Consider the following 19,637-nt stretch of genomic DNA (forward strand, 5'->3'; position numbering starts at 1 on the left):
TCCAAACTCCCTTGAGCAGTGTGGCATACTACTAGAGGGCCCACGGAAACAATTAGCTGCTGGGTCCCTGTGTACGGTTTTTCTATGCTGCAATACCACCTGAGACCCAGATTTGCTCTGTGGTCATTTGATAAAACACATCAGTTTGTAAATATGCACATCAGAGTCTGACACAGAGCCTCTTCAGGGCCTCAAGCTCAGCAGCCCACCTTCAGGCCCTTTACATGTCAGCTGATATTGTCAGCTTGTCAATTAAATTCATAGAATCCAGTTGGCACCATGAACCTGGATCTATTAGGGCCGCTGGAGCGTCACATTTTGACCACAGTGTCAACTGATCACTGTAACTTGCTTGCACAGCTTTTGGGATATTGTTCTAAAATACCACGGTTAAAGGAATAATTCAACATGTTGGAAAATACACTTGTTTTCTTGCAAAGAATTAGATGAAAAGATCGACACCATTCTCTTGTCTTTACTTATAATATGAAGCCCCCCCGCCCCATTTACACCACCTTCATGCTGTGATTGGCTAAGCGTGTGAAGGTAAGAAAGGAGCCAGGGTTTACACAATTATCAGTCACTCACACGTTCCAGCAGAGACAGTCTGAACATGTGCTCGTGTCATGTCGTCCCCTCTATTTAAAGGACACTGTCTCCCGCCTCTCGATGGCGGCTCTTCTTTCCACGGCTGTTTGCAACAATTAACACGTTTGATTTCTGACGAGCTCAGAAAACTGTTGTAGACGCTACTTCTTTTAATAAACCGCCCTTTAGTAAAGTTGCCAGGCAACCAGCGGCGGACTCCATGAGGTCGTGAAACTAAATTAATTTTTACACCTCAGTTTTTGGATGTATTACACGAACAATATGTAATGTGTTAATTAGTGAGCTTCAGAAGTGGCTTTACCATGGGGCAGAACCAGGCTAGCTGTTTACCTCTGTATCCAGTCTTTATGCTAAGCTAGGCTAACCAGTTGCTGTCTCTAGTTTTTTTCATACTGACAAACATATGAGTGGTGTCAATCTTCTCATGTGCAAGAAAGAAAGTGAGTTAATGTATTTTCCAAAATGTGGCTAAAAAGTCAACTATTGTGTTAAGCTTAGCCATACAATTATAAAAAAAAACTATACCTGTACTTGGTTTGGTTTGGTTTCACATTTATTTAACCTGTCTTATTATTATGTGATTATTTAATTGGATCTTAGAAATCCCACTCTAACACTATGGCAAAAGATATGTTCTTTCTTCCAACAGTAACATTTGATGGAAAGATGAAAGGTAATGAGACCATCTCATTTAATTAATTATGTATGTTTCTTATTTAGCCCTTTCTTTGTTTCCTCTTCTTGCTCAGCTTGTTACTACGTTTATGACTTTGGGTTAAGCATTGTTGTTTAATTATTAATAAATAATTAATATTAATAAACTGCAGAAACAAGGCAGATAAGAAATAAGCTTCTTTATTCAATCACAGTTACTGAAAAAGAAACTCCCAACTATTTGCTAATGTAAAAAACAGAGACTTGTACACTCTCATTTCACTCAGCACATACAGCATGTCTTCACTGAGGTGGGGAAGGGGCACACAGAAATCTAACCAATGCTACAAACATACATATCTAAACCATCACATTCGGCACACACAACAATGGCTTCAAATAATCTCTTAAACGTGCATCAAGAAACAGAACTGCATCTGAGAACTTTGGAAAAAAGTATGAGTGAGGTGAAAAAGAGAGAAAGAGGATGTATGGCAAATTTAAGATGTCAGGTAAGGGACAAGGAGCTTCCTAATGGCCAGCAGTGAAAACATTACAAAGAAGGTAATGTAATGTTTAGAGAACTGGTCACAGATATAAAGTCTAAGAACAGTACATAACATCATCTTAATAATGGTACAATATAACACAATATGTTGGTGGCAGTGTTTTGTCCAACTTGTGCCATTCCATAAACCATCTCTTGCTACATGTCTAATACCACATAGTAACACCTCCAAGTGTCTAAATAATACATTTTTGCAATCTAGCTATCAACAAGCAGCACTTCATTAGCAAAAGACACAAAAACAACTTTGACGGCCAGTTTTGGAAGTAAAATCCAACATTAGACGGCTTACCAGCTAGAAAGACTCTGAGGAGAGTAAAAAGACGCATAGCTGGGAACTTTATTTTAATTAAGAGTCTTACACAAGGCAGTGGAATCCTATGCTGCAAGATACCTTGTTATCTTAATGAAAAGGCAGTACAATCTGACTGTCCAGCACCATTCTGCTGCTTACAGGAAGGAAACTGCTTTACACTAATTATAGCCTGGCATAATAGATTCACTCTCCACAGGAAATTATAATTATTACAGTTGTAATTAGTGGCAATTAGAGAAAAATTATTTATTTATGCAGTAAAATGGATGTAAATTATTTGTGGCTGGGCACTGTGGAAATAACACTTCTTGTTTGTTGTTATATTTATAATATGTAAAGGAACAATTTGAAGACAGACCTGTTAAAAACAGTGTCTTTCATCACAACATGCTCCATAAATTATTCAGAAATTACACAAATGTTTGCTTTCAGGGTCAAAAACATTGATTGCTGTAACAATCGTGAGAACTCTTGCTTGACACTTCTTTAAACAAATAATTCACAATGTCCTTAGAGACAGGGTTTCTGAGTATACTAGCAAACATTAGAGGTATGAGAGATCCACAACATGAGAAAGTAATATGGCATGAGTCATGACTGGCTGAAACAATGTGGAAAAGGTTGCTTTGGTTTTGGCTCTGCAAATAACAGTGTATGTAATTAAACAACTGGTAGGTAAATTAAGCCACACAGGTATCACACACACAGTAGACATTGGACAAGTCAGAAAACATAAAAAATCTTGCTATTCTAAAATCTCTCTTGCTCGCCACATAAAAGCTATATTGCATACTGTAAAAGGTAAAGAACCAGTGTTTTGACTAATACTAAAAAACATGTTATGTATTATTTTGCACATAAATAAATTTGCTGATTTGAATTCCGGTATCTTTCATAGGTACAGGAAATCTCCCTGTTCCCCTCATTTACGGCTGTTGCCACTGAGTTCTGACTCTGTAATTCAAGTCCTTCGCAGGTCCTTCGCAGTTATCCAGGAGTCTGTTCCATATTCTCTGTGCTGGCCAAAGAAATATCACTGTGCAAGAGTTCAACAGCCTGCTCTAGGACTGTAGAGATATGCCATATCACATTTTTGACTGCAATCGAATGGTCCACTTTTCCAATTTGATTGTCTGGAACAAGCATGACTGAACTTTTGTGTAAAACTGCACAGCAACAAACTGGCACGGTGTTTGTACTAAGTCCGGCACATAAGAACATCTGCAAAGGGGCCCAGGAGGTTCTTGTTGAAGATACACCTGACCCACACCAGGTAGGTGGTGAAGGGCTTAATGTTCTCTGAGAAAGTATAGTTCTGCTGGGGAAGGATATAAGGCATGTAGGTGTTCTCTCCCTGCTCCTGGATCCACACCTCGTATTTCACCTCTCTGACCTTAAGGTATTTCAGATTCCACGGGATCTGCCAGGAGACTGTGAGTTTAGCCTCATTAGTGGTTTGTACTGAGGTTTGACACTGGGGTTCTCTGACCCGGCCCGGGTGGACTGTGTTGGCCGGCTTTGACTTCTTCAAGTTGGGCTTTGTCTTCATGCCCTCTTTGACGACTTCCAGGAAGGAAGGGATATCTACCAAAGTGTCCTGGTAGATCCGGAAGAGCCACTCTGGGTTGCGGCAGCACAGGTGTCTGGGGACATCTTTGCTCAACAGTATTCGCTCTTGCTCCTCCTTCTCCAAGTGAGCGATGCCCCCTTGTTCCCAGGGTCTGTCTGGATGCGTGATGGTATTCTCCTCCTTGGTGTTCCTCCAAGAGACATAGTGAAGGTCCATGCCTGGGAGGGAGGCAAGGGTTTTATACGGAGTGTACTGCTCTGGGTTTACAGCAAAAGGGAACAGCTCCACCACAACAGCTCCTCTTGGAAGGAAGAGTGAGGTGATGAGCTGAGCTCCATGCATACTGACCAACATGGTGGCAGCGCTGATCACCTGGACTATACTGGGGAAAGACTGTTCCTCCAGAGACACCGTGACCACTCTCATCTGGAACTCTTGGGCTAGCGCCATGATTAACTCTGCTTCATTCAGTATCAGCCTCGTTGTTGAGCGACTAAACACCACAATGTAGTCATCCTTCTTCACTTTCTCCTTATCATCTTCACCACTCCCTCCATCCTTCTCCACCTCCTCCACCCCTGTAATATTCATTTTCTCCATCAGAGCTCTGGCAAACTGACGGATCTCATTTCCTGAGACCAACATGTTGGCTTTGGGGCCCTGTGGCTGAACAAAACCATACTGGTACCAGGTGGTCATCTTGGACAAGCCAACGTAAGATTTTGTAAAACACATGAGCTTGCCAAAGTTCCTAAGCTGTTCTTTAAGGAGTGGCTGCTTGCTGCTGAGAAGTCGGTAGAGGTCAAAGTGTGGCCCTTCACCCCAGCCCTCCATAAAAACCAAACGAGCTTCATCATCTAAATCTGAATACTGTTTCATAGTATAGAAGGCTGGGAGCAGGTCATCGTGAAACACATGCATTAGGTTGTCTGGATTAAACCGGTTTAGGATCAGCGTCACATCTGGCACAAACACAGGCTTGGGCATAAATTTTAAAGTAGCAGCTGGTAGCTCTAAAAAGTTGAAGTATTGGGTGTTGTGATCCTCTACTGAGGACAAATCCAGCAGGGCAGGTTGGAAGCGCCTCGACCCCAGGTTAGGCAACATGACAGAAGAATTGGAGTGGAAGAACACAAACTCCTCTGCCTCGGAGCAGTAGCACAGGTAGTCAAAGCGGCAGATGCGGTCGGTGTGCATCTTGCCAGTGCAGACCATGCGTGTGCCGTGTTCCTGAAGAGCCTGTAGGGCAACATGGTAGTCGATACGGGCCTGTGAGAGCTCCTGGGACTGCCGTGTGAGATGCAGTTCTTCCTCCAGCAGGGCAGCATGCTCACTCAGCTTGGAATACTTCCAAAGCAGAGCTGCAACTACAGAGACCAGCAGCCCGTTAAGGAGCGCACCCACGCTCATCCTGCAGCCTGCCACTGAAGCCCGCATCACTGCTGCTGCTGAGGACCCGCCTCCCGACTCCAACCGGCCTCCAACCTCAGAGACAGGCGACGAGACATCCGCCGCCGGGCAACGACTTAGGAGAGGGAGAAGAGGAGGCAACAAAGGGTGAAGCAGGGGTTGACCAGAGGGGGGAAGGAGGAGGATAGGAAAGGTGAGGGAGAAAGCACGAAAGGGAAAAGAAGAAAGGACATAAGTTTAAAGAAGAAATCTAAAAACACAGCAAAAAGCCGGAAGACGTGATAACCAGTGCAGCAGACACAAAAGAGCACTGATATAATAAACAAATCAATAGTCAAGTCTATAATACTGCAGTACTCCTTATGTAAGCGATACAATCCAGTGATTCATCAGAGCAGGTTTCAGCTTTCACCTTTGGGAATTGTGGTTGTTTACCTTGGCGAACACAAATGAGACATTTTCCTAACCTTACATCACCTGTCACCCTCCCTGGATATGTCGAGACAAATTATGCTGTGAGGAGGCACAGAGAAAAGAACAAGACTATTGCTCTCAACTCTACTCATCTGCATACTGAGAGAACAAGTGAGTCATTGAGAGACTCTAAATCAAACCAACGGTTAACGGCCAGCAGCTGCCTGCAAACACGAGGCAACTTGCATGCTAAATACCCATCTGAGGGCTAGCCTCACTACCTTACGACAAAGGTTGCACATGAATTCATTTCTTGCCATTTTATTCCTCACTTTTCAGAGTGCTTGAGATGCATGCACATATCAACTTGCGCCAACGCACAGCTGAGAGAGGGAGAGGGATGACCTAAAGTCTGTGCTTTGGTATGACATCCAATACTGTATGTCACAAAAGGGATTCAGGGATTCACTCTTTCCCTCTCTGAAACTGGCCTTCTGGCAGAAAGTAAATTAAATCAGGTCAAACTAAACTAAGACATGAGTCTAGGTGAACACACACACATGCACCCTCACACACACACACACACACACAGCACAAATTCATACAAGTAGACATGCTGACGCAAGCCTAGACAGGAAACATGTCAAAACTCATTTTTTTCTTTCTGTTTGACTCTCTCTTGGGTCAGTAATAATCCCTAGCTAAATATATTTCTGTTTCTGCTGTAACTTTTTCCTAATACTCCCCTTTATCTTGTACACTGTTTCAGTTACTGTCCTACACAATTTGCACATGCTACTTTGCTCCTTAGTTGTCACGCTCTTTCTTTCTCCGCTCCTCCTCCGGTTTCTTGCGCACTGTCTCTGTTCTGCAGGAGCCGAGCATAGTCCCTGGGCTATTTTTGACATCCCTGCGAGTGCAATATGTCAGGGTCACTCTTTGTGATCAAACTCAGTGAATATACACAGGCACAACATGGGCGGCTCAAAATGGAGCTATGTTCAGCTGCTCCGAACAACGTCAACTGAAAACACACAATCTTCAAACGCGTTTGAGGACAGTAGGTCTTACTTCTACTGTCTACTCTAAGATTAAAACTATCTAACTGAGCGGTTTGCATCTTAACTTCAGTTCAGTTCAGTTCAATTCAATTGATTTTATGTGTCTCAGGGGGAAAACTACAGAGGCACATAGTGTAGTACAATTACAATTAACAAGTAATGTTCAGAATTTTAAAATAGGCACAAAATAGAAGATATACAGGGCAGAACTGCTGATTTAGAATTATGCATTTTATAGCATACACTGCAAAAATAGCTACACATATTGTGATACTAATATAATACTAATAATAGTACAATGTTAGCATCGTGTGATGTACAAGGTATAGGTTTTGTTAGGTAGGACAGTGGGTTAGTTGGGTAGATTGATGGGTAAATATGACTTTCTCTACAATTTAATGTGAGTTCAATGTTTAAGTAGCTGTCACTGACTGTGGGATTAGGGGCCCAGAAAACTAACCACCCGCAGTGGCAGTTGCTGCTTAAAAATGACCATGATAGACTTTAGGTGCTTTGAAACAACATACTAGCATACTGTTTGTGTGAGGTGCATGTAGCGCTGTACTGCAGGAGGACTGGTCATAGACGAGGTGAGAAATGGATGATGTCTACGTTGGAGAAAGAAGGAACACAGGAGCAGCAAAACTTATTTACATGCGAGGCTTTACAAAAGCACTTTCAAACACTTTATATTAAGCTCCACATATTCATCAATAACTAGTTTCTTATTAGCATGCATATTAGTAGCATTTTGACTACTTATTAGTCATTAAAATTCTTATTATCATTCTCATTTTTCTGCATGACCATATTCTGCAACTATTAGGCCATTAAACTTCCACAATAACCTCACAATTGCTGCTTATTGATAGAGAGTAAGGAAGTTGTTGTAAAAAACAAAAGTTATCCTTTAACTCACAGAATAAGGCATTAATAAGCCTTTTATAATGACTAATAAAAAGTCAATATTCCACTAATATACATGCTAATAAGCAACTAGCTAATGGTGAATATGTGTCGGTTAATAGAGTATGGCCAAAAAATGATTCATATTTTTGTTTTACAAATAATGATACAAAAGTTCATGTTTTTCTAAATATCTTAGCAGGGTGTCATGGGTATTGAACTAAAAGACATGTCTAGCTAGGCAAGAGTTATTTTTGTTGATAAAGCTTAAAAAAGACACAACAGATGAGGCCCACCAACACATCTGACAGATTTTGCTGAAGCTAATTGTTGGGGTAAGTCTTTTGATTTAGTGTTTTGGAGACTGTGCAGGAAGTTGGCAGTGGCTTGTCAGTGCTGACTTGTTAACAGTGAACAGCTGGGGAGAAATGCCAGAGGAACAACAGCAGAGATGTTGAGTTGTGTCATACTAATATAATCCCAGGAGGCTGAATTGGTTGATTTGTTGTTTTTGACTGCGGAACATTTTGGGATCTTTGTCCGCTCTGGTTGACATTAGATGAGCAGCAGAGCCAAAGTCAGAACAGGACACCTGCAGCCCTCATAGCAGGACATTGTGTCACATGCATGATACAGAGTCCAGTGCTGCGGCTACAGGTGAGTCCACCTCGTTTTCCCCAGACCAGGGAAACAGAACACACAATCACAAGCAACAAACAGGGAGAGTCTCTCATTAGACTTGCAGTGCTCAGGGTCAGGCTGTCACGTTATAGGCAAGTAAGGTGCAAGGTTTTTTATTTTCTTCAAAGGAAATAGGACAACCACAGGCATAAATAATAAAATGAATGATGGTTAAATTCCATTTAGCTGCTTCAGCTCTGGGATTCTGCTGGCGGACTGTCACAGCTTACTGGGACACTTCAGAAGAGCTGCTGTTCATTTTATTAGTAACATCTGAGCTTTTCCTACTGTGACAAGTTCAATATCAATAAGGTCAGAGGACGCCCTCTTCTAAACAATGTATGGCTCACCTCTGAACATGTACAGTGTACTTTCTATCTTTTACTGTTTTACATTTAAAATGATGGAACTGAAGGTTGGAAATTGATGTTTGTCATTACTTACATTTTTTACCACTGTGCCAGGGTGTTTTTGTACTAGTGCTAACCTGTAGTGCTAAATAGTTAACATGCATGTCTGAGGATTTGTTCATTATCAATGGATTGGTTTGTTTATAAAAAGGTGAAAAATGGATTTTTACAGAGTCCAAGGTCAGGTTCTCGAAAGTCGCTATTCAAATTACTAAATATAAATAAGCATAAAAAGAGTGAGAAGCAGCAAACCATGTCATTTGAGAAGTCTGGCATTTTGGTTTAAAAAATGACTAAAATGATTAATCAACTGTGAAGACAGTTGCAGATTAATTTTCTGGCAGTTGGGTAATTGATTAACTGACTAATTGCTGCAGCTCTGTGCTGGACCGGGTCAAGCTTTCAAGATTTTAAAACAGCTATAGGAAATGTCAGAGAGATACAGACCGCTTTTGGTCTCCTTTTAAATTGGACATGCTATAAATGTGAAAAAAGAGACAAAGACCCTCTTTTTCCTCTATCTGATGTGTTTTTAGCCACCTCGTTTACATGATGGGTAAGACAGACCAGGCACAGAGCTGCATGCAGCTGACCCTGTTACTTTTCCACTTTATACAAGAACACCCACTCGCCTTGGCATGACCATGGCCACAGAAACACAGTAAGGGTATAGTCGCTAGCTATTGTTACATAAAAAAATGTTTAAAGCAAATGCAAGCAGCAAGAAAATCCAATGTTTATAAGCAAATAAATGCACTGCGGGTCATGAAGAGCAGCAAAAAAAGACTTCCTCAAGAATCACTCGCTGCGTAATGAGCCGATAAAGAAAGCGTATGTTATTTCCCAAGACAAAATGTCATGGACAGCAAATGCGAATCAAAGCATCACCGACACCATATTCTGTGGGACCGCCTTGATGCTGACACAGCAGCCAAAGTAAAGTGAAATCAAGTGTGAAGAGGAGGCTGCTAGTGAGACCAACATTAGGCAGGCATCCTGCATGCTGCTTCAGTCCACAAGGACAAGGGCAGCGTGAGGCTAACAGTGCCAGCAGTGCTGCTTAATCCCTCTCACTGCACACTGGCTCCCACAGGGACGCATGTGAATGCCCTCTGCAATTTGCCCGAGCCAAGCAACCGAAAGCTTCGAAATGTCAAAGCCCCTGCAAGACACCACAGCACGCACAAAGGACGAATTTGCATCACCACATTTAACAGGCTACAAACAGAGACCTGGACACTGTGAGCTGTTTTCTGCTTCTGCTTGGTTATTTAAAACATGCAGGTTAAAATCGAGCTAAAGGAAGCTTAAAACATGAGGGCAATTTCCTGTGTGTGTGTGTGCATGTGTGTAGTCATTTAAACTGACCTTGAAGACAAGTGGCTTTTGTACCTCGTCAGCAGTGTGAAGGAGCGAGCCAAGATACTGCCCGAGAATAAAAATGTTCAAATTAGGAAAAGGTCGCAGCAGTTTCAAATATAATCAAATGTTAGATGAGATCCATCTCATGAGCTATGCTAACACTGGGGAATGGTCTCATATCCATATTCTATTTCTGAGTGTGCATGCCATTAAGTAACCCACTGAATCTGTGTCCAGATCGCTCCAGTCTGAAGCTTCTTCCATTTGAAATAAGCAATTTCTCCTCTGAGCTCCCAAAATATCTCCAGACGTCACCCTCTGCCAACACGGCCTGTGTGATGCAGGTCTTCTGGACCGGAGTTTGACCCGATTCATTACTACTGTTACGGGTTAATCGCTGGTCATCACCATTCAGAGACTAAATGGTCTGCAGCTGCCGTTCCACATACATTACTGCCAAACATAATACTGAAACATCACCCAACCCTGCGTTTACTTCTCTCACTCATTCGACCTTGGTTGTTTGCCGACAAGTGCATGCTCTCTCTCACTGCCTCTGCATGCAAACAAGAAATCAGGTTATTTGGGGAAATTAGGTTAAGACAGATGATCAGAGAACACGTTTACCTGGTGTAAACTCATGTTTACAATGAGCAGTGAATCGGATTACTCCAGTATTCCCACCAATAATTCACAACTGGCATATTTTAAGTGTATCAGTGACGATATAGGATGCTGCTCTGAGTTTTAAAGGGTTAGTTAGGATTCACCAAAGTCGCACAATAACACTAACTAACTAACCGATTGAGGCAGCAGTAGACCTGAAACGCCTGTAAAATTACTGTTTTTGTCAAAGGAGTCTGGTTTGGGCCGTGGCTTTGGAGAGAGAGAGAGTTATTAACAGCTTCAGTCTAAACATAGCATACACTTAAATTGATATTGATTTTTTAGGTCAGCCTTTTTTTGTTGGCTAAATTATGTTTTGCTGCTGAACCTAATCCACAGCATCCAACAGCCATCTAGTGCAGGTAATACACTGACAAATATACCACATACAGCAACATGCAAAAAATAATCTGAACTATGCCTTTAATGATGGGCACTTCAGTAATCAAATAAATGATCCCAAGTCAAGATCCGGATCTACTCTTTCTAAAGTCATCGCAGCCCTGGTTGTAGAACAACAGCTGTGTGAGCCAGTAACAACAGCCCTCTCAGCCCCCTGTTAGCCTAGTTACATCAACATTTGACTTTGTACTGACTATCATTTTCTAACAGGCAAATAATTACAAGAGATTTAATAAATGCAAGGGTAGGGGGTAGTCAGAGGCTGATTTAATTATGATGAAATGTATGCACGAGTTTTGACACAAATGTTCTTAATATTCAAATAAAAATTAAAAACCAGAACTGTGCAGACTCCACTACACACCATTGTACATCACACACTGGTTCTCAAGCCAGGCAAGTTAGAACTTTTTGTACATCAGCACTTTTGCAGTTGGATTTCTCTGCCCAATGAACCTTGAGGCAGTCCGCCTACATGTAGAATAGTTTTCCTCCACTGCATGAAAGTATGCATGGAATAGCATGCATACATATAGCAATGAAAAAAAAATTACTTTCTGAGTGAGAGAAACAACAGATTTTGGAGCAAAATTAATGTGTGTGCTTAAAAGTGCATTCGATTTCTTCCAGAGCGCTAACCCCAAAGTAAAATCAAGCACAATACAGGTCATTTTGGTCCCATGCACAGATGAATTTATGCTTGAGGTATGACGTATGGCAAAATGATGAAAATGCAAAAACAGGTCAACGATGAATGCAATTACCGTGTCCTTTGCATAAAATCTACAGGCTCACACTACATAATGGCATCATTATACTGAAAGAGCACTGCTTTCATTAGACATTTGCTCCTGACAGCCTCCTTCCAGTCCCACATCACTGTAGAAACCAGCTAAGACTAGTACTGCTGCCTTAAAGGGACAGTTCAGCCCAAAATCAAAAAATCTTATTTTTTCCTCTTGACTGTAGTGCTATGTATCCATCTAGATAGTTTTGGTAAGAGTTCTACAGTTCTGGAGATAGGGGCTGTAAAGATGTCCACCTTCTCTCCAATATAATGGCACTAGATGGTACTCAGCTTGTGTGGCCCAAGGCGCCAAAAAAATACCGAACTACACCCGCCAACAGTATCACTGCATGCTAGGAAAGAATGCATCTCCTCTCCTGGACGAGAGGCTCATGCTCGTCACAGTGTGGGGGTGTAAACATTAATAGCATCCTCCTTGCGTGAACTGTAACATTAGCTAGCAGTATCAGTTAGTTACAAATCTGGAAATACAAATCTGCAGCACCAGCAAATCTAAATATTGATAATCCAAAGGCCATTCCGTCTGTCTATCCACTGTATGTGTACAAGGCTCAAGAGGGATCTGTTTGAGATCGGTATCATTTGGAAGACTTGCGAACCCCCACACAGACATGCGAGAGGAGCACGGTTTCCTAACGTGAACCCTTTCTAACCCTGATCGGACAAACGCCCCACCGTCTACCCTGCCGTTAAGGTTTGCATCAGATTTTTGAACTGGAAAAACATGGTGGCTATTCTGAAAACACCATCCAATGAAATCAGTTCAGAATAACTCTGAGGTGAGTACATTTAAGGTGAGTAAAAAGGTCAGACTTGAAGCATGATTCAGCAAATGACTAATTCATGCTTTATTAATTCACTCATTTTATAGTTGTAAGTAGTTTAGGTAGCTGAGAGATTGGAGTCATGCCATCATAGAAACACTCACTGCATAGTTTTCTGGCTGCTGTGCCCTCCAGCAGCAGACCTCCAGCTGAGGTAGGGGATGGTGGCAGGGCAGGGTGAATGTGACAGGGAGTGTCCAGCACAGACAAGAGTACTATCGTACTTTCAGCACTCCTCTTTTGTACGGCCCAAAACAAAGAGGTGGCACAAACACACTTCATTGTTAACCACTAACAAACTGTCTAGCTGGGAGCATGCCAGCACTAGTCAGTCACAGCAGCGCTCCCAGATATTTACAAGCTGCAATAGTCAGTTAGGAAGCCAGTTAACAAAGTGTCAGCCTCGAAGGCAGCGCTGACAGAGTGGTGACTGACAGACAGTGTATCTCACAACAGTCTACAAACCATGATGAGATTACAGTAGATAGATAGCAGCAGTAAGTAGAATATAGTATGAGCTGTTGTTATAGCCTCAGAGGTGAAGTTGTAGCCCACTGATGCACATTAAAAATACAGAACACCATCATCTCTGGGCGGTGGATGCAGCAGTATAGCAGCTTCCTGCGAAAGCTCCTTCAGGCTCATGATTTACTCCATATCAGTATAAACTCCTCTGCAGTGGGTGCTTTCCGCTGACCTGTAACTGCCATGTCTCCTTGACCAATTCATTCCTCATCATCTTTAATTAAACTGGTTTAAGACCACCCCACCTCCTCATAAACTGTCTGTCAGTCACCGCTCCCTTAGTGCTACCTTCCAGGCTGACACTGAAGCTCCGGCTTCCCCTGTGTTACTGGTTAGCATATCTGTTTGCTCTGGAGATGATAAGCACCCCAATGATGATGTGGACGGCGGTGTGGGGCAGCCTGGAAAGTCTAATGCATTTTAATGAGAGTCCTGGAAAGCCACAGCTAAGGGGGCTATGGGAGGGGAGCTGCGGCGGTAGCCCTGTGCTGTGGCAGCTCATTTGGCCCCTGGTGTTCATCATTCCTGGCAACTCATCGACCCCCCCTCTTTGGGAGTTAGTCTCTTCTCTTTCTCTACAATTCTTGCCCCATTTCTTCCCCTTCTAAATCAACGTGGAGAGCCCCGACAGGCCTCTTCAAAAGAGGAGTTTAAAAAGAAGAGAAGAACATCGGCAGTATCACTTCTGGCCTTTCTCCCTCCCTCTACCTGCCTTTCTTTCCCCTTCGGCCACTTGATTGCTGATCTCTTCTGGCCGTGATGATGCGTCCTTATTTGCTGTCATCTTTATTCCTGGACCAAATGTGGCCTGTCAGGTTGGATCAAGCTGCTTGGAGCTCAGTGTGGCACTAGGGAGAATTAATGGCCCAGCAGCCATTATCTGGCTGTACAAAGACAAGTCTCATACCCTTTCTCTCACTTTGTATCTCTTTCTCAAACACATTTGGACAGATAAGCGTGCACGCGCACACACACACAAACACACACATATTGTTCTGTTACATAAATGCAGCGCAATGCCATCCAGTCTAGTGGTGAAAAATAAGCTGGCTGCTTCATAATGACTGGCAGTGAGTGTCAGAAAATGCCCCTGGTCTGTGTTAGACACATCACATGTCTGACTACTCGCCTGTTCCAAACTGAGACTAATTACTCACCTGATTGATAGCCCGCTACTTAATAACATTTTCGTCCTTCTCTATATCATTCACTAACAGCGACCCACTATGCCTTGTGAAATACGGCAGACATTAGCCCAACACTGTACTGTTGTGCTGTCTCTTCTCCCAGGGGACACAAGAGAAACAGAGGCTGATGTGGACAATCTGCAGACTGCGTGTGTGTGTGTTTGTGTGGAAGTGATAGACAGACAAAGAAGAACAAAGTGAGAAGGACATCCTCTAAAAACACTGCAGCAAAGCACTTCAGCACTGCCCCAGGACAACAGGCAATATTCCAGAAAGGGACAGAAATAGAATACCAAGGCTGGATGTGCTCTTGAAGATATTTGCAAATGCTCAAGCTGAAGCTGCTGCCCCATCAGTTTTGGAAACTTTGGTAACCTGAGACCTCAGAAGGATTTTCATCTTGTTAAAATTTGTGTCACAGTGGGACACAGTGTCAGGGCAAAAGCTGAGCATCCCCTGGCACATAACTACCTTTAAAGGGCAGACATACTCTGCTTATAACACAGGAAGTGTCTGCATACATTGACATGTTTGCACATGTTTGTTTGTCTGGCATACAGTTCCATGTCTGCAGACATGACGGAATTTCACACAGACCCTGAAGGCAATGGTTTGATATTAGTCTGATGACACCTGCTGACAGGATGAGCTGCTTCACAGCTCTGAATCTTCAAAGATTAGAAGCTTAAAATGATACCATCACGTGCTTAAACCTTTAAGTTGGTGAGTCAAGCTCAACTGCAGAGCTACCTGCTAGCTACTGTGAGGCGTTTGTGTACAAAAACACTTCACACTTCACTCCACATCACTCTGCTGGTCTGTTCCGAAGAGCAAAAAAAGATACAGCCAGCCAAACATTTTTTGACTAAATTTACAGCACACAGACCCTCAAGGCCAAGCGGATGTGGTATAATTAAGTATAATTTGGTTTTCCAGATATTGAGGTAATCCAATATCTCCACTAGAATTAAAAATCAAGTTCTGAGGGTTCGGCTGAACAGCATAAGTTTGTAATGACTTACACTACAGGGCATCAGTGAGGTTTGAGGAGATTAAAATGGGTAAAGAATTAATGCCACCTTTGCAGGCAGAGACAGAGTTTCTTATGTGGATGAAGCCTCTGACAATTGTGTTCTCCTTGTCCCCGATACTTCAGACAGGCCAAATAAAATATTAAGTCAGTCAGAAACCTGAATCTTTAGACAGTGCAAGCTCAAAAGCTTACTTTGAAAAAGACTCCAAATTACAACCTACATAATTCACAACAGCTGAGAGTTCAGTTGAATTCAGTTAAATTACACCTGTTTTGAATATCTTTGCAAAATAACAGATTTTGCTTGAGCCTAAACTACATTTAGGGGCATAGTCAATGTGATTTTCAATTACACTTTTGTGTACGATAAACGATCACGGTGCTGCATGCTGTTTCTGTTTCACTGTTACACTCTTGTACTGTCTTGTGTTATAAAACGCACCCCTTTCCTTTACAGCGGTTCTCTCGGCAAGGCTGCTGCAAGTCTAGTTCAGGCCACAGTGGTCAAGTGAGCCGTCATTTGCAAAAGCCCGGTCGAGCCAGCAGCTGCTTTGATTTTGATGCACGACTGTCTGTGCTGTTATGGTACTGGTGCTTGGAGCACTCGAAAAGGATGAGTTCTGCAATCTTTTCTCATGTTTTATATGGCAAATAAAAATAACGCTATACTATACTATACACATTATATATCAAGTAATTCTTTACATTTATTATATATATTATATAACTACTATTGTGTATATTAAAGTTATCGTAAGACATTATTTTTTGGGTTTTCAGTAAGTTCATTACATTTGGAAAAGATGTTTTTTTGCTTTTTCATTTAAGTCAACGAGTAACCGTGTTAAATAACCAGGATCTCAATACTGACCAAAATAATCAAGATTTTTTGCCATAATCAAGCAGCCCGAGAGTTAAGTGTCTACACATTTGTGAATCTGCATAGGCCTTATGCAGACGTCTAGCCATGTTCCTCCACTGTGTGGGAGACCCGCATGGTTCCTATAGACAAGCTTAGGGAAGTTAACTAGACTTTCATACGGCAGACCAACCACTAGGTCTTAATCCATGATGTATTTTTTCAAATACAACTGAAAAATACCATATAAGAGCACTTCAGACAAAGCATAAATCATACCGTTGTGTAGTTTAACTTTTCTTGTGTTTTTTTTTTTTCTTCTTTGGCACCCTAAGCTATAATTGGCTCATTACTGCACCCTAAGCCAGAGGGCAGAAAACACCCCCTGGTACTTGATGGTTGGCAAGAACCATTGTAGGGGATGCTCTTTTTCCCCCAGTGGCGAGAAGAGGCAACAACAAGCCAACAATACTGGTTTATTTTGCAAATGCATATCTGGCCAACTTCCCCAGCTCAGTTAAAGATCAGTGCACAGCCACTTCCCTTTCCACCCAGGACAGTCTCCCACTCAGTGGATGAGACAGTCCCAGATAGGGCTAACAGACATCTTACAGTACAGAGCACTCACATGTGCACCAGAGGGTGCAATTTCAAACTCCAAAAAAGTATTTTTGTTCCTTATTGAGGTCGTTGTGCTACAAATCCTGCCTTGCATTTGTCTGACATAGAGGACTGTAGACTTTAGGTGCATGCACATCAGCTCCCCCACAAACCCCTTGTAGTGTGATTGCCTAAAAAGGCTTTTTATGGTAGAAATCTCTCTCGTCAGAGATGTTTATACGCACCTCTGCAGTATGTTTTGAGACTTACCTCAATGCATAAGCTGTTTTCTAAAAAGTACTGAACCCCATACTGTGTGCAAATGCATCCACTATGACACTTTTGAAAAGCCATGCAAGTCAGTTCTGCTCACAGTTAGGGGATGTGGAAATACACGAATATCAGTTATTTTAGAAACAAGACTGCAAGCGTATTTTCCCTTTGAAAATGCAAGAGTATTCACAGAGGGTGATCCAACCTCATCTGTTCCTGCTCAAGTCAGCATTTCAGTTTTGTGAAAAGTTGCAAAGAATGGCTTTGAATTTTTCCCAAAGACAAGAGCAGAAATGCAGATCAAAGTGACAGTATAATGGGGAGAGCTCCGGGTCTGCAACACGAGAGCATGTTGAACGTCTCCACTCATTTCAGACAAAAAAAGGACAAGGAACACTAAAGAAATTGACAAATTACATCAAATTGCATGTGGTGATGCAACCAAGATGTGAAGAGACTTCCAATTAACTTAACGCTATTACATCCTAACCTGAGTCAGTGCAGCCAATCAAAATCTAGAATCAAGTATACATCAAGGCCTCGTATGACTCCGTCATTTTGAATTTTGGGGTCAAGACCCACATTTGAGTGGCAGAGGGATAAAAATAAACCACATCAATATCAAGTGATATTCTAATTTCAGGAGATTTCCGGGTGTTTTCCTGTAGATCCTATGTGAGTCAGATAGCCCTCTCAAGCACATAAGAAACTCCAGCCACATGAAATAATGTCTCATCGTGGACTTGATGGACCTTAAATATCACGCATGCAGCATTATGATATTTTAATTTTCAAAGCATTGGTGTCATTATGGTGGAACAGACAAGAAGACCTATGGTCACCAAAGATAAACCTGTCAGCCTGTAACCCTAAAACTGTTCAGTTACAACGCAGCACACTGAGCCGAGCAATTACTAACCCTTATCATTACATTACTGACAGACACAGCAGATTTGAGCACAACACTATCAAGGGTAGAATGGCTAACACGGAGCTGTCTCTCCGTCCACAATCAGTCTCAGAAAATGAGGCACCTCCTGCTGCACCATGCTATTCATGTGTTTAAGACATGATTTAGCTACTGGTGTGAGGTTTTCACAGCCAGGTTTAAATGTATGTTACTTTTCAGCTTTATTTAAACACTTGTTAGAAAAGTAATCAAATGTAGCAAGTTACATCATTTTGATTAAACTATTGAAGCGGTGACATTACCTACGGCATGTTTGACAGGATAACTAGTAATCTGTAACTTATTACATTTCAAAAGTAAATTCTACTGGTAGGCACTATTATCACATGACGAATATAAAAAGGTGTGGGATAAATTGTGATTTATTTCTTTTCTCTATGAAGAACACTGTTGTCCTTATGAAGGTTTGTCTTAAATAATCACTGACTAGAGGTCAGCTTTAACTCACCCATTTAAAACTACCCCATACCTGCTTACAGTGTTGCATGTCTATAGTAGTTGTGAATATGGTGAAAATGCCAACTGTGTTGAAAATTATGAAAATAATGTGTGCATATCCATTTAAAAATACAGACTTGGACACTGGAAAAACAGTTTCTCGCTCTGCTGGCAAACACTCATTCAGTCCTTAAATCTTACATTCATCTGAAGTAGTCTGTTTTTAATGATATTGTTGGAGGTGTACGATACTCACAGCACTTAAGAAGTCAAAGGACATGTGCATCAGTTATATATTTAATAAATGACTCAGTTTGGTGTATTTATACACACATCTAAACGCATCTGTTGAACTGTAACAGTCTCTGTGAGCTGGAAGCTTCTCTTCTCTTCCGAGGTTGCAGCCGGCGGACACTCATCTCTGAGATATACAAACACCTGCACAGGCAAAGCCCGTGACAGTCAGGCTGAGCCAATTCGACCCGTACAAGCCCTTTTTTGTGGTGCGAGAAAACAAGCCAAAACCCCGTATCTGTGCAGCAACTCTTACCTGAGGTCTCAGTGAAAATGTTGCTTTTGTCTTTGAAGACAGTTGAGAGGTTAGCTCATTTAGGCAGCATCTGTGCCTCAGTGCATTGCAGAGACGGTCCTGAGCAGGAACACAAGCTGTAGTGGAAATGAAAAGAAGAGGACCGGCGGATACTGGGTCTATTGGTAAAAACAACGGCGTGTTCAGTCATTACATTCTCCGAGACACAGCCGGGGCTTTCTGGTGTTGTTTACGAGCTAGCCTAGCTGTCAGAAAGGCGGAGAGAGAGCAGCTGCATGGATACCGATTCCACTGTGCTGAGTCCAGTCTCCACCTACCGCCGAGGGAAATCCCGCGCTCAGATCTCGCGATGGCACTACACCTCTCCAAATGTCACATGTGCAATTGATAATTATTGCATCTTGTGCATATTTTATTTGATACACTCGTCAAAGAAGTATTGATGCACGTTATTTAAGTAACATTAGCAATACCACAATGTAAAAAATAATCCTGTAGTGGAGTAAAAGTATGTTGTACAAAACTAAAAGTATCCAGTACA

At 42.0% G+C, this 19,637-nt stretch overlaps 1 protein-coding gene across 1 annotated transcript; it reads right to left on the reverse strand.

Annotated features, from left to right (window-relative positions):
- Positions 1–1,501: 1,501 nt before the first annotated feature.
- On the reverse strand, positions 1,502–19,317 carry pomgnt2 (protein O-linked mannose N-acetylglucosaminyltransferase 2 (beta 1,4-)). The gene is made up of 2 exons (XM_041942881.1): positions 19,097–19,317; positions 1,502–5,242 (listed from the first exon to the last, which is right to left on the reverse strand). The coding sequence occupies exon 2, from the start codon at positions 5,152–5,154 to the stop codon at positions 3,346–3,348; it is 1,809 nt and encodes a 602-aa protein (XP_041798815.1). The 5' UTR covers positions 5,155–5,242; positions 19,097–19,317; the 3' UTR covers positions 1,502–3,345.
- Positions 19,318–19,637: the final 320 nt, after the last annotated feature.

Source organism: Chelmon rostratus, chromosome 8 (genome assembly GCF_017976325.1).
Source record: "Chelmon rostratus isolate fCheRos1 chromosome 8, fCheRos1.pri, whole genome shotgun sequence".
Classification (NCBI taxonomy): Eukaryota; Metazoa; Chordata; class Actinopteri; order Chaetodontiformes; family Chaetodontidae; genus Chelmon; species Chelmon rostratus.

Bases quoted from the DNA above. Each gene is read 5' to 3' on its own strand.
- pomgnt2 (XM_041942881.1), bottom strand. From the start codon at position 5,154: ATGCGGGCTTCAGTGGCAGGCTGCAGGATGAGCGTGGGTGCGCTCCTT.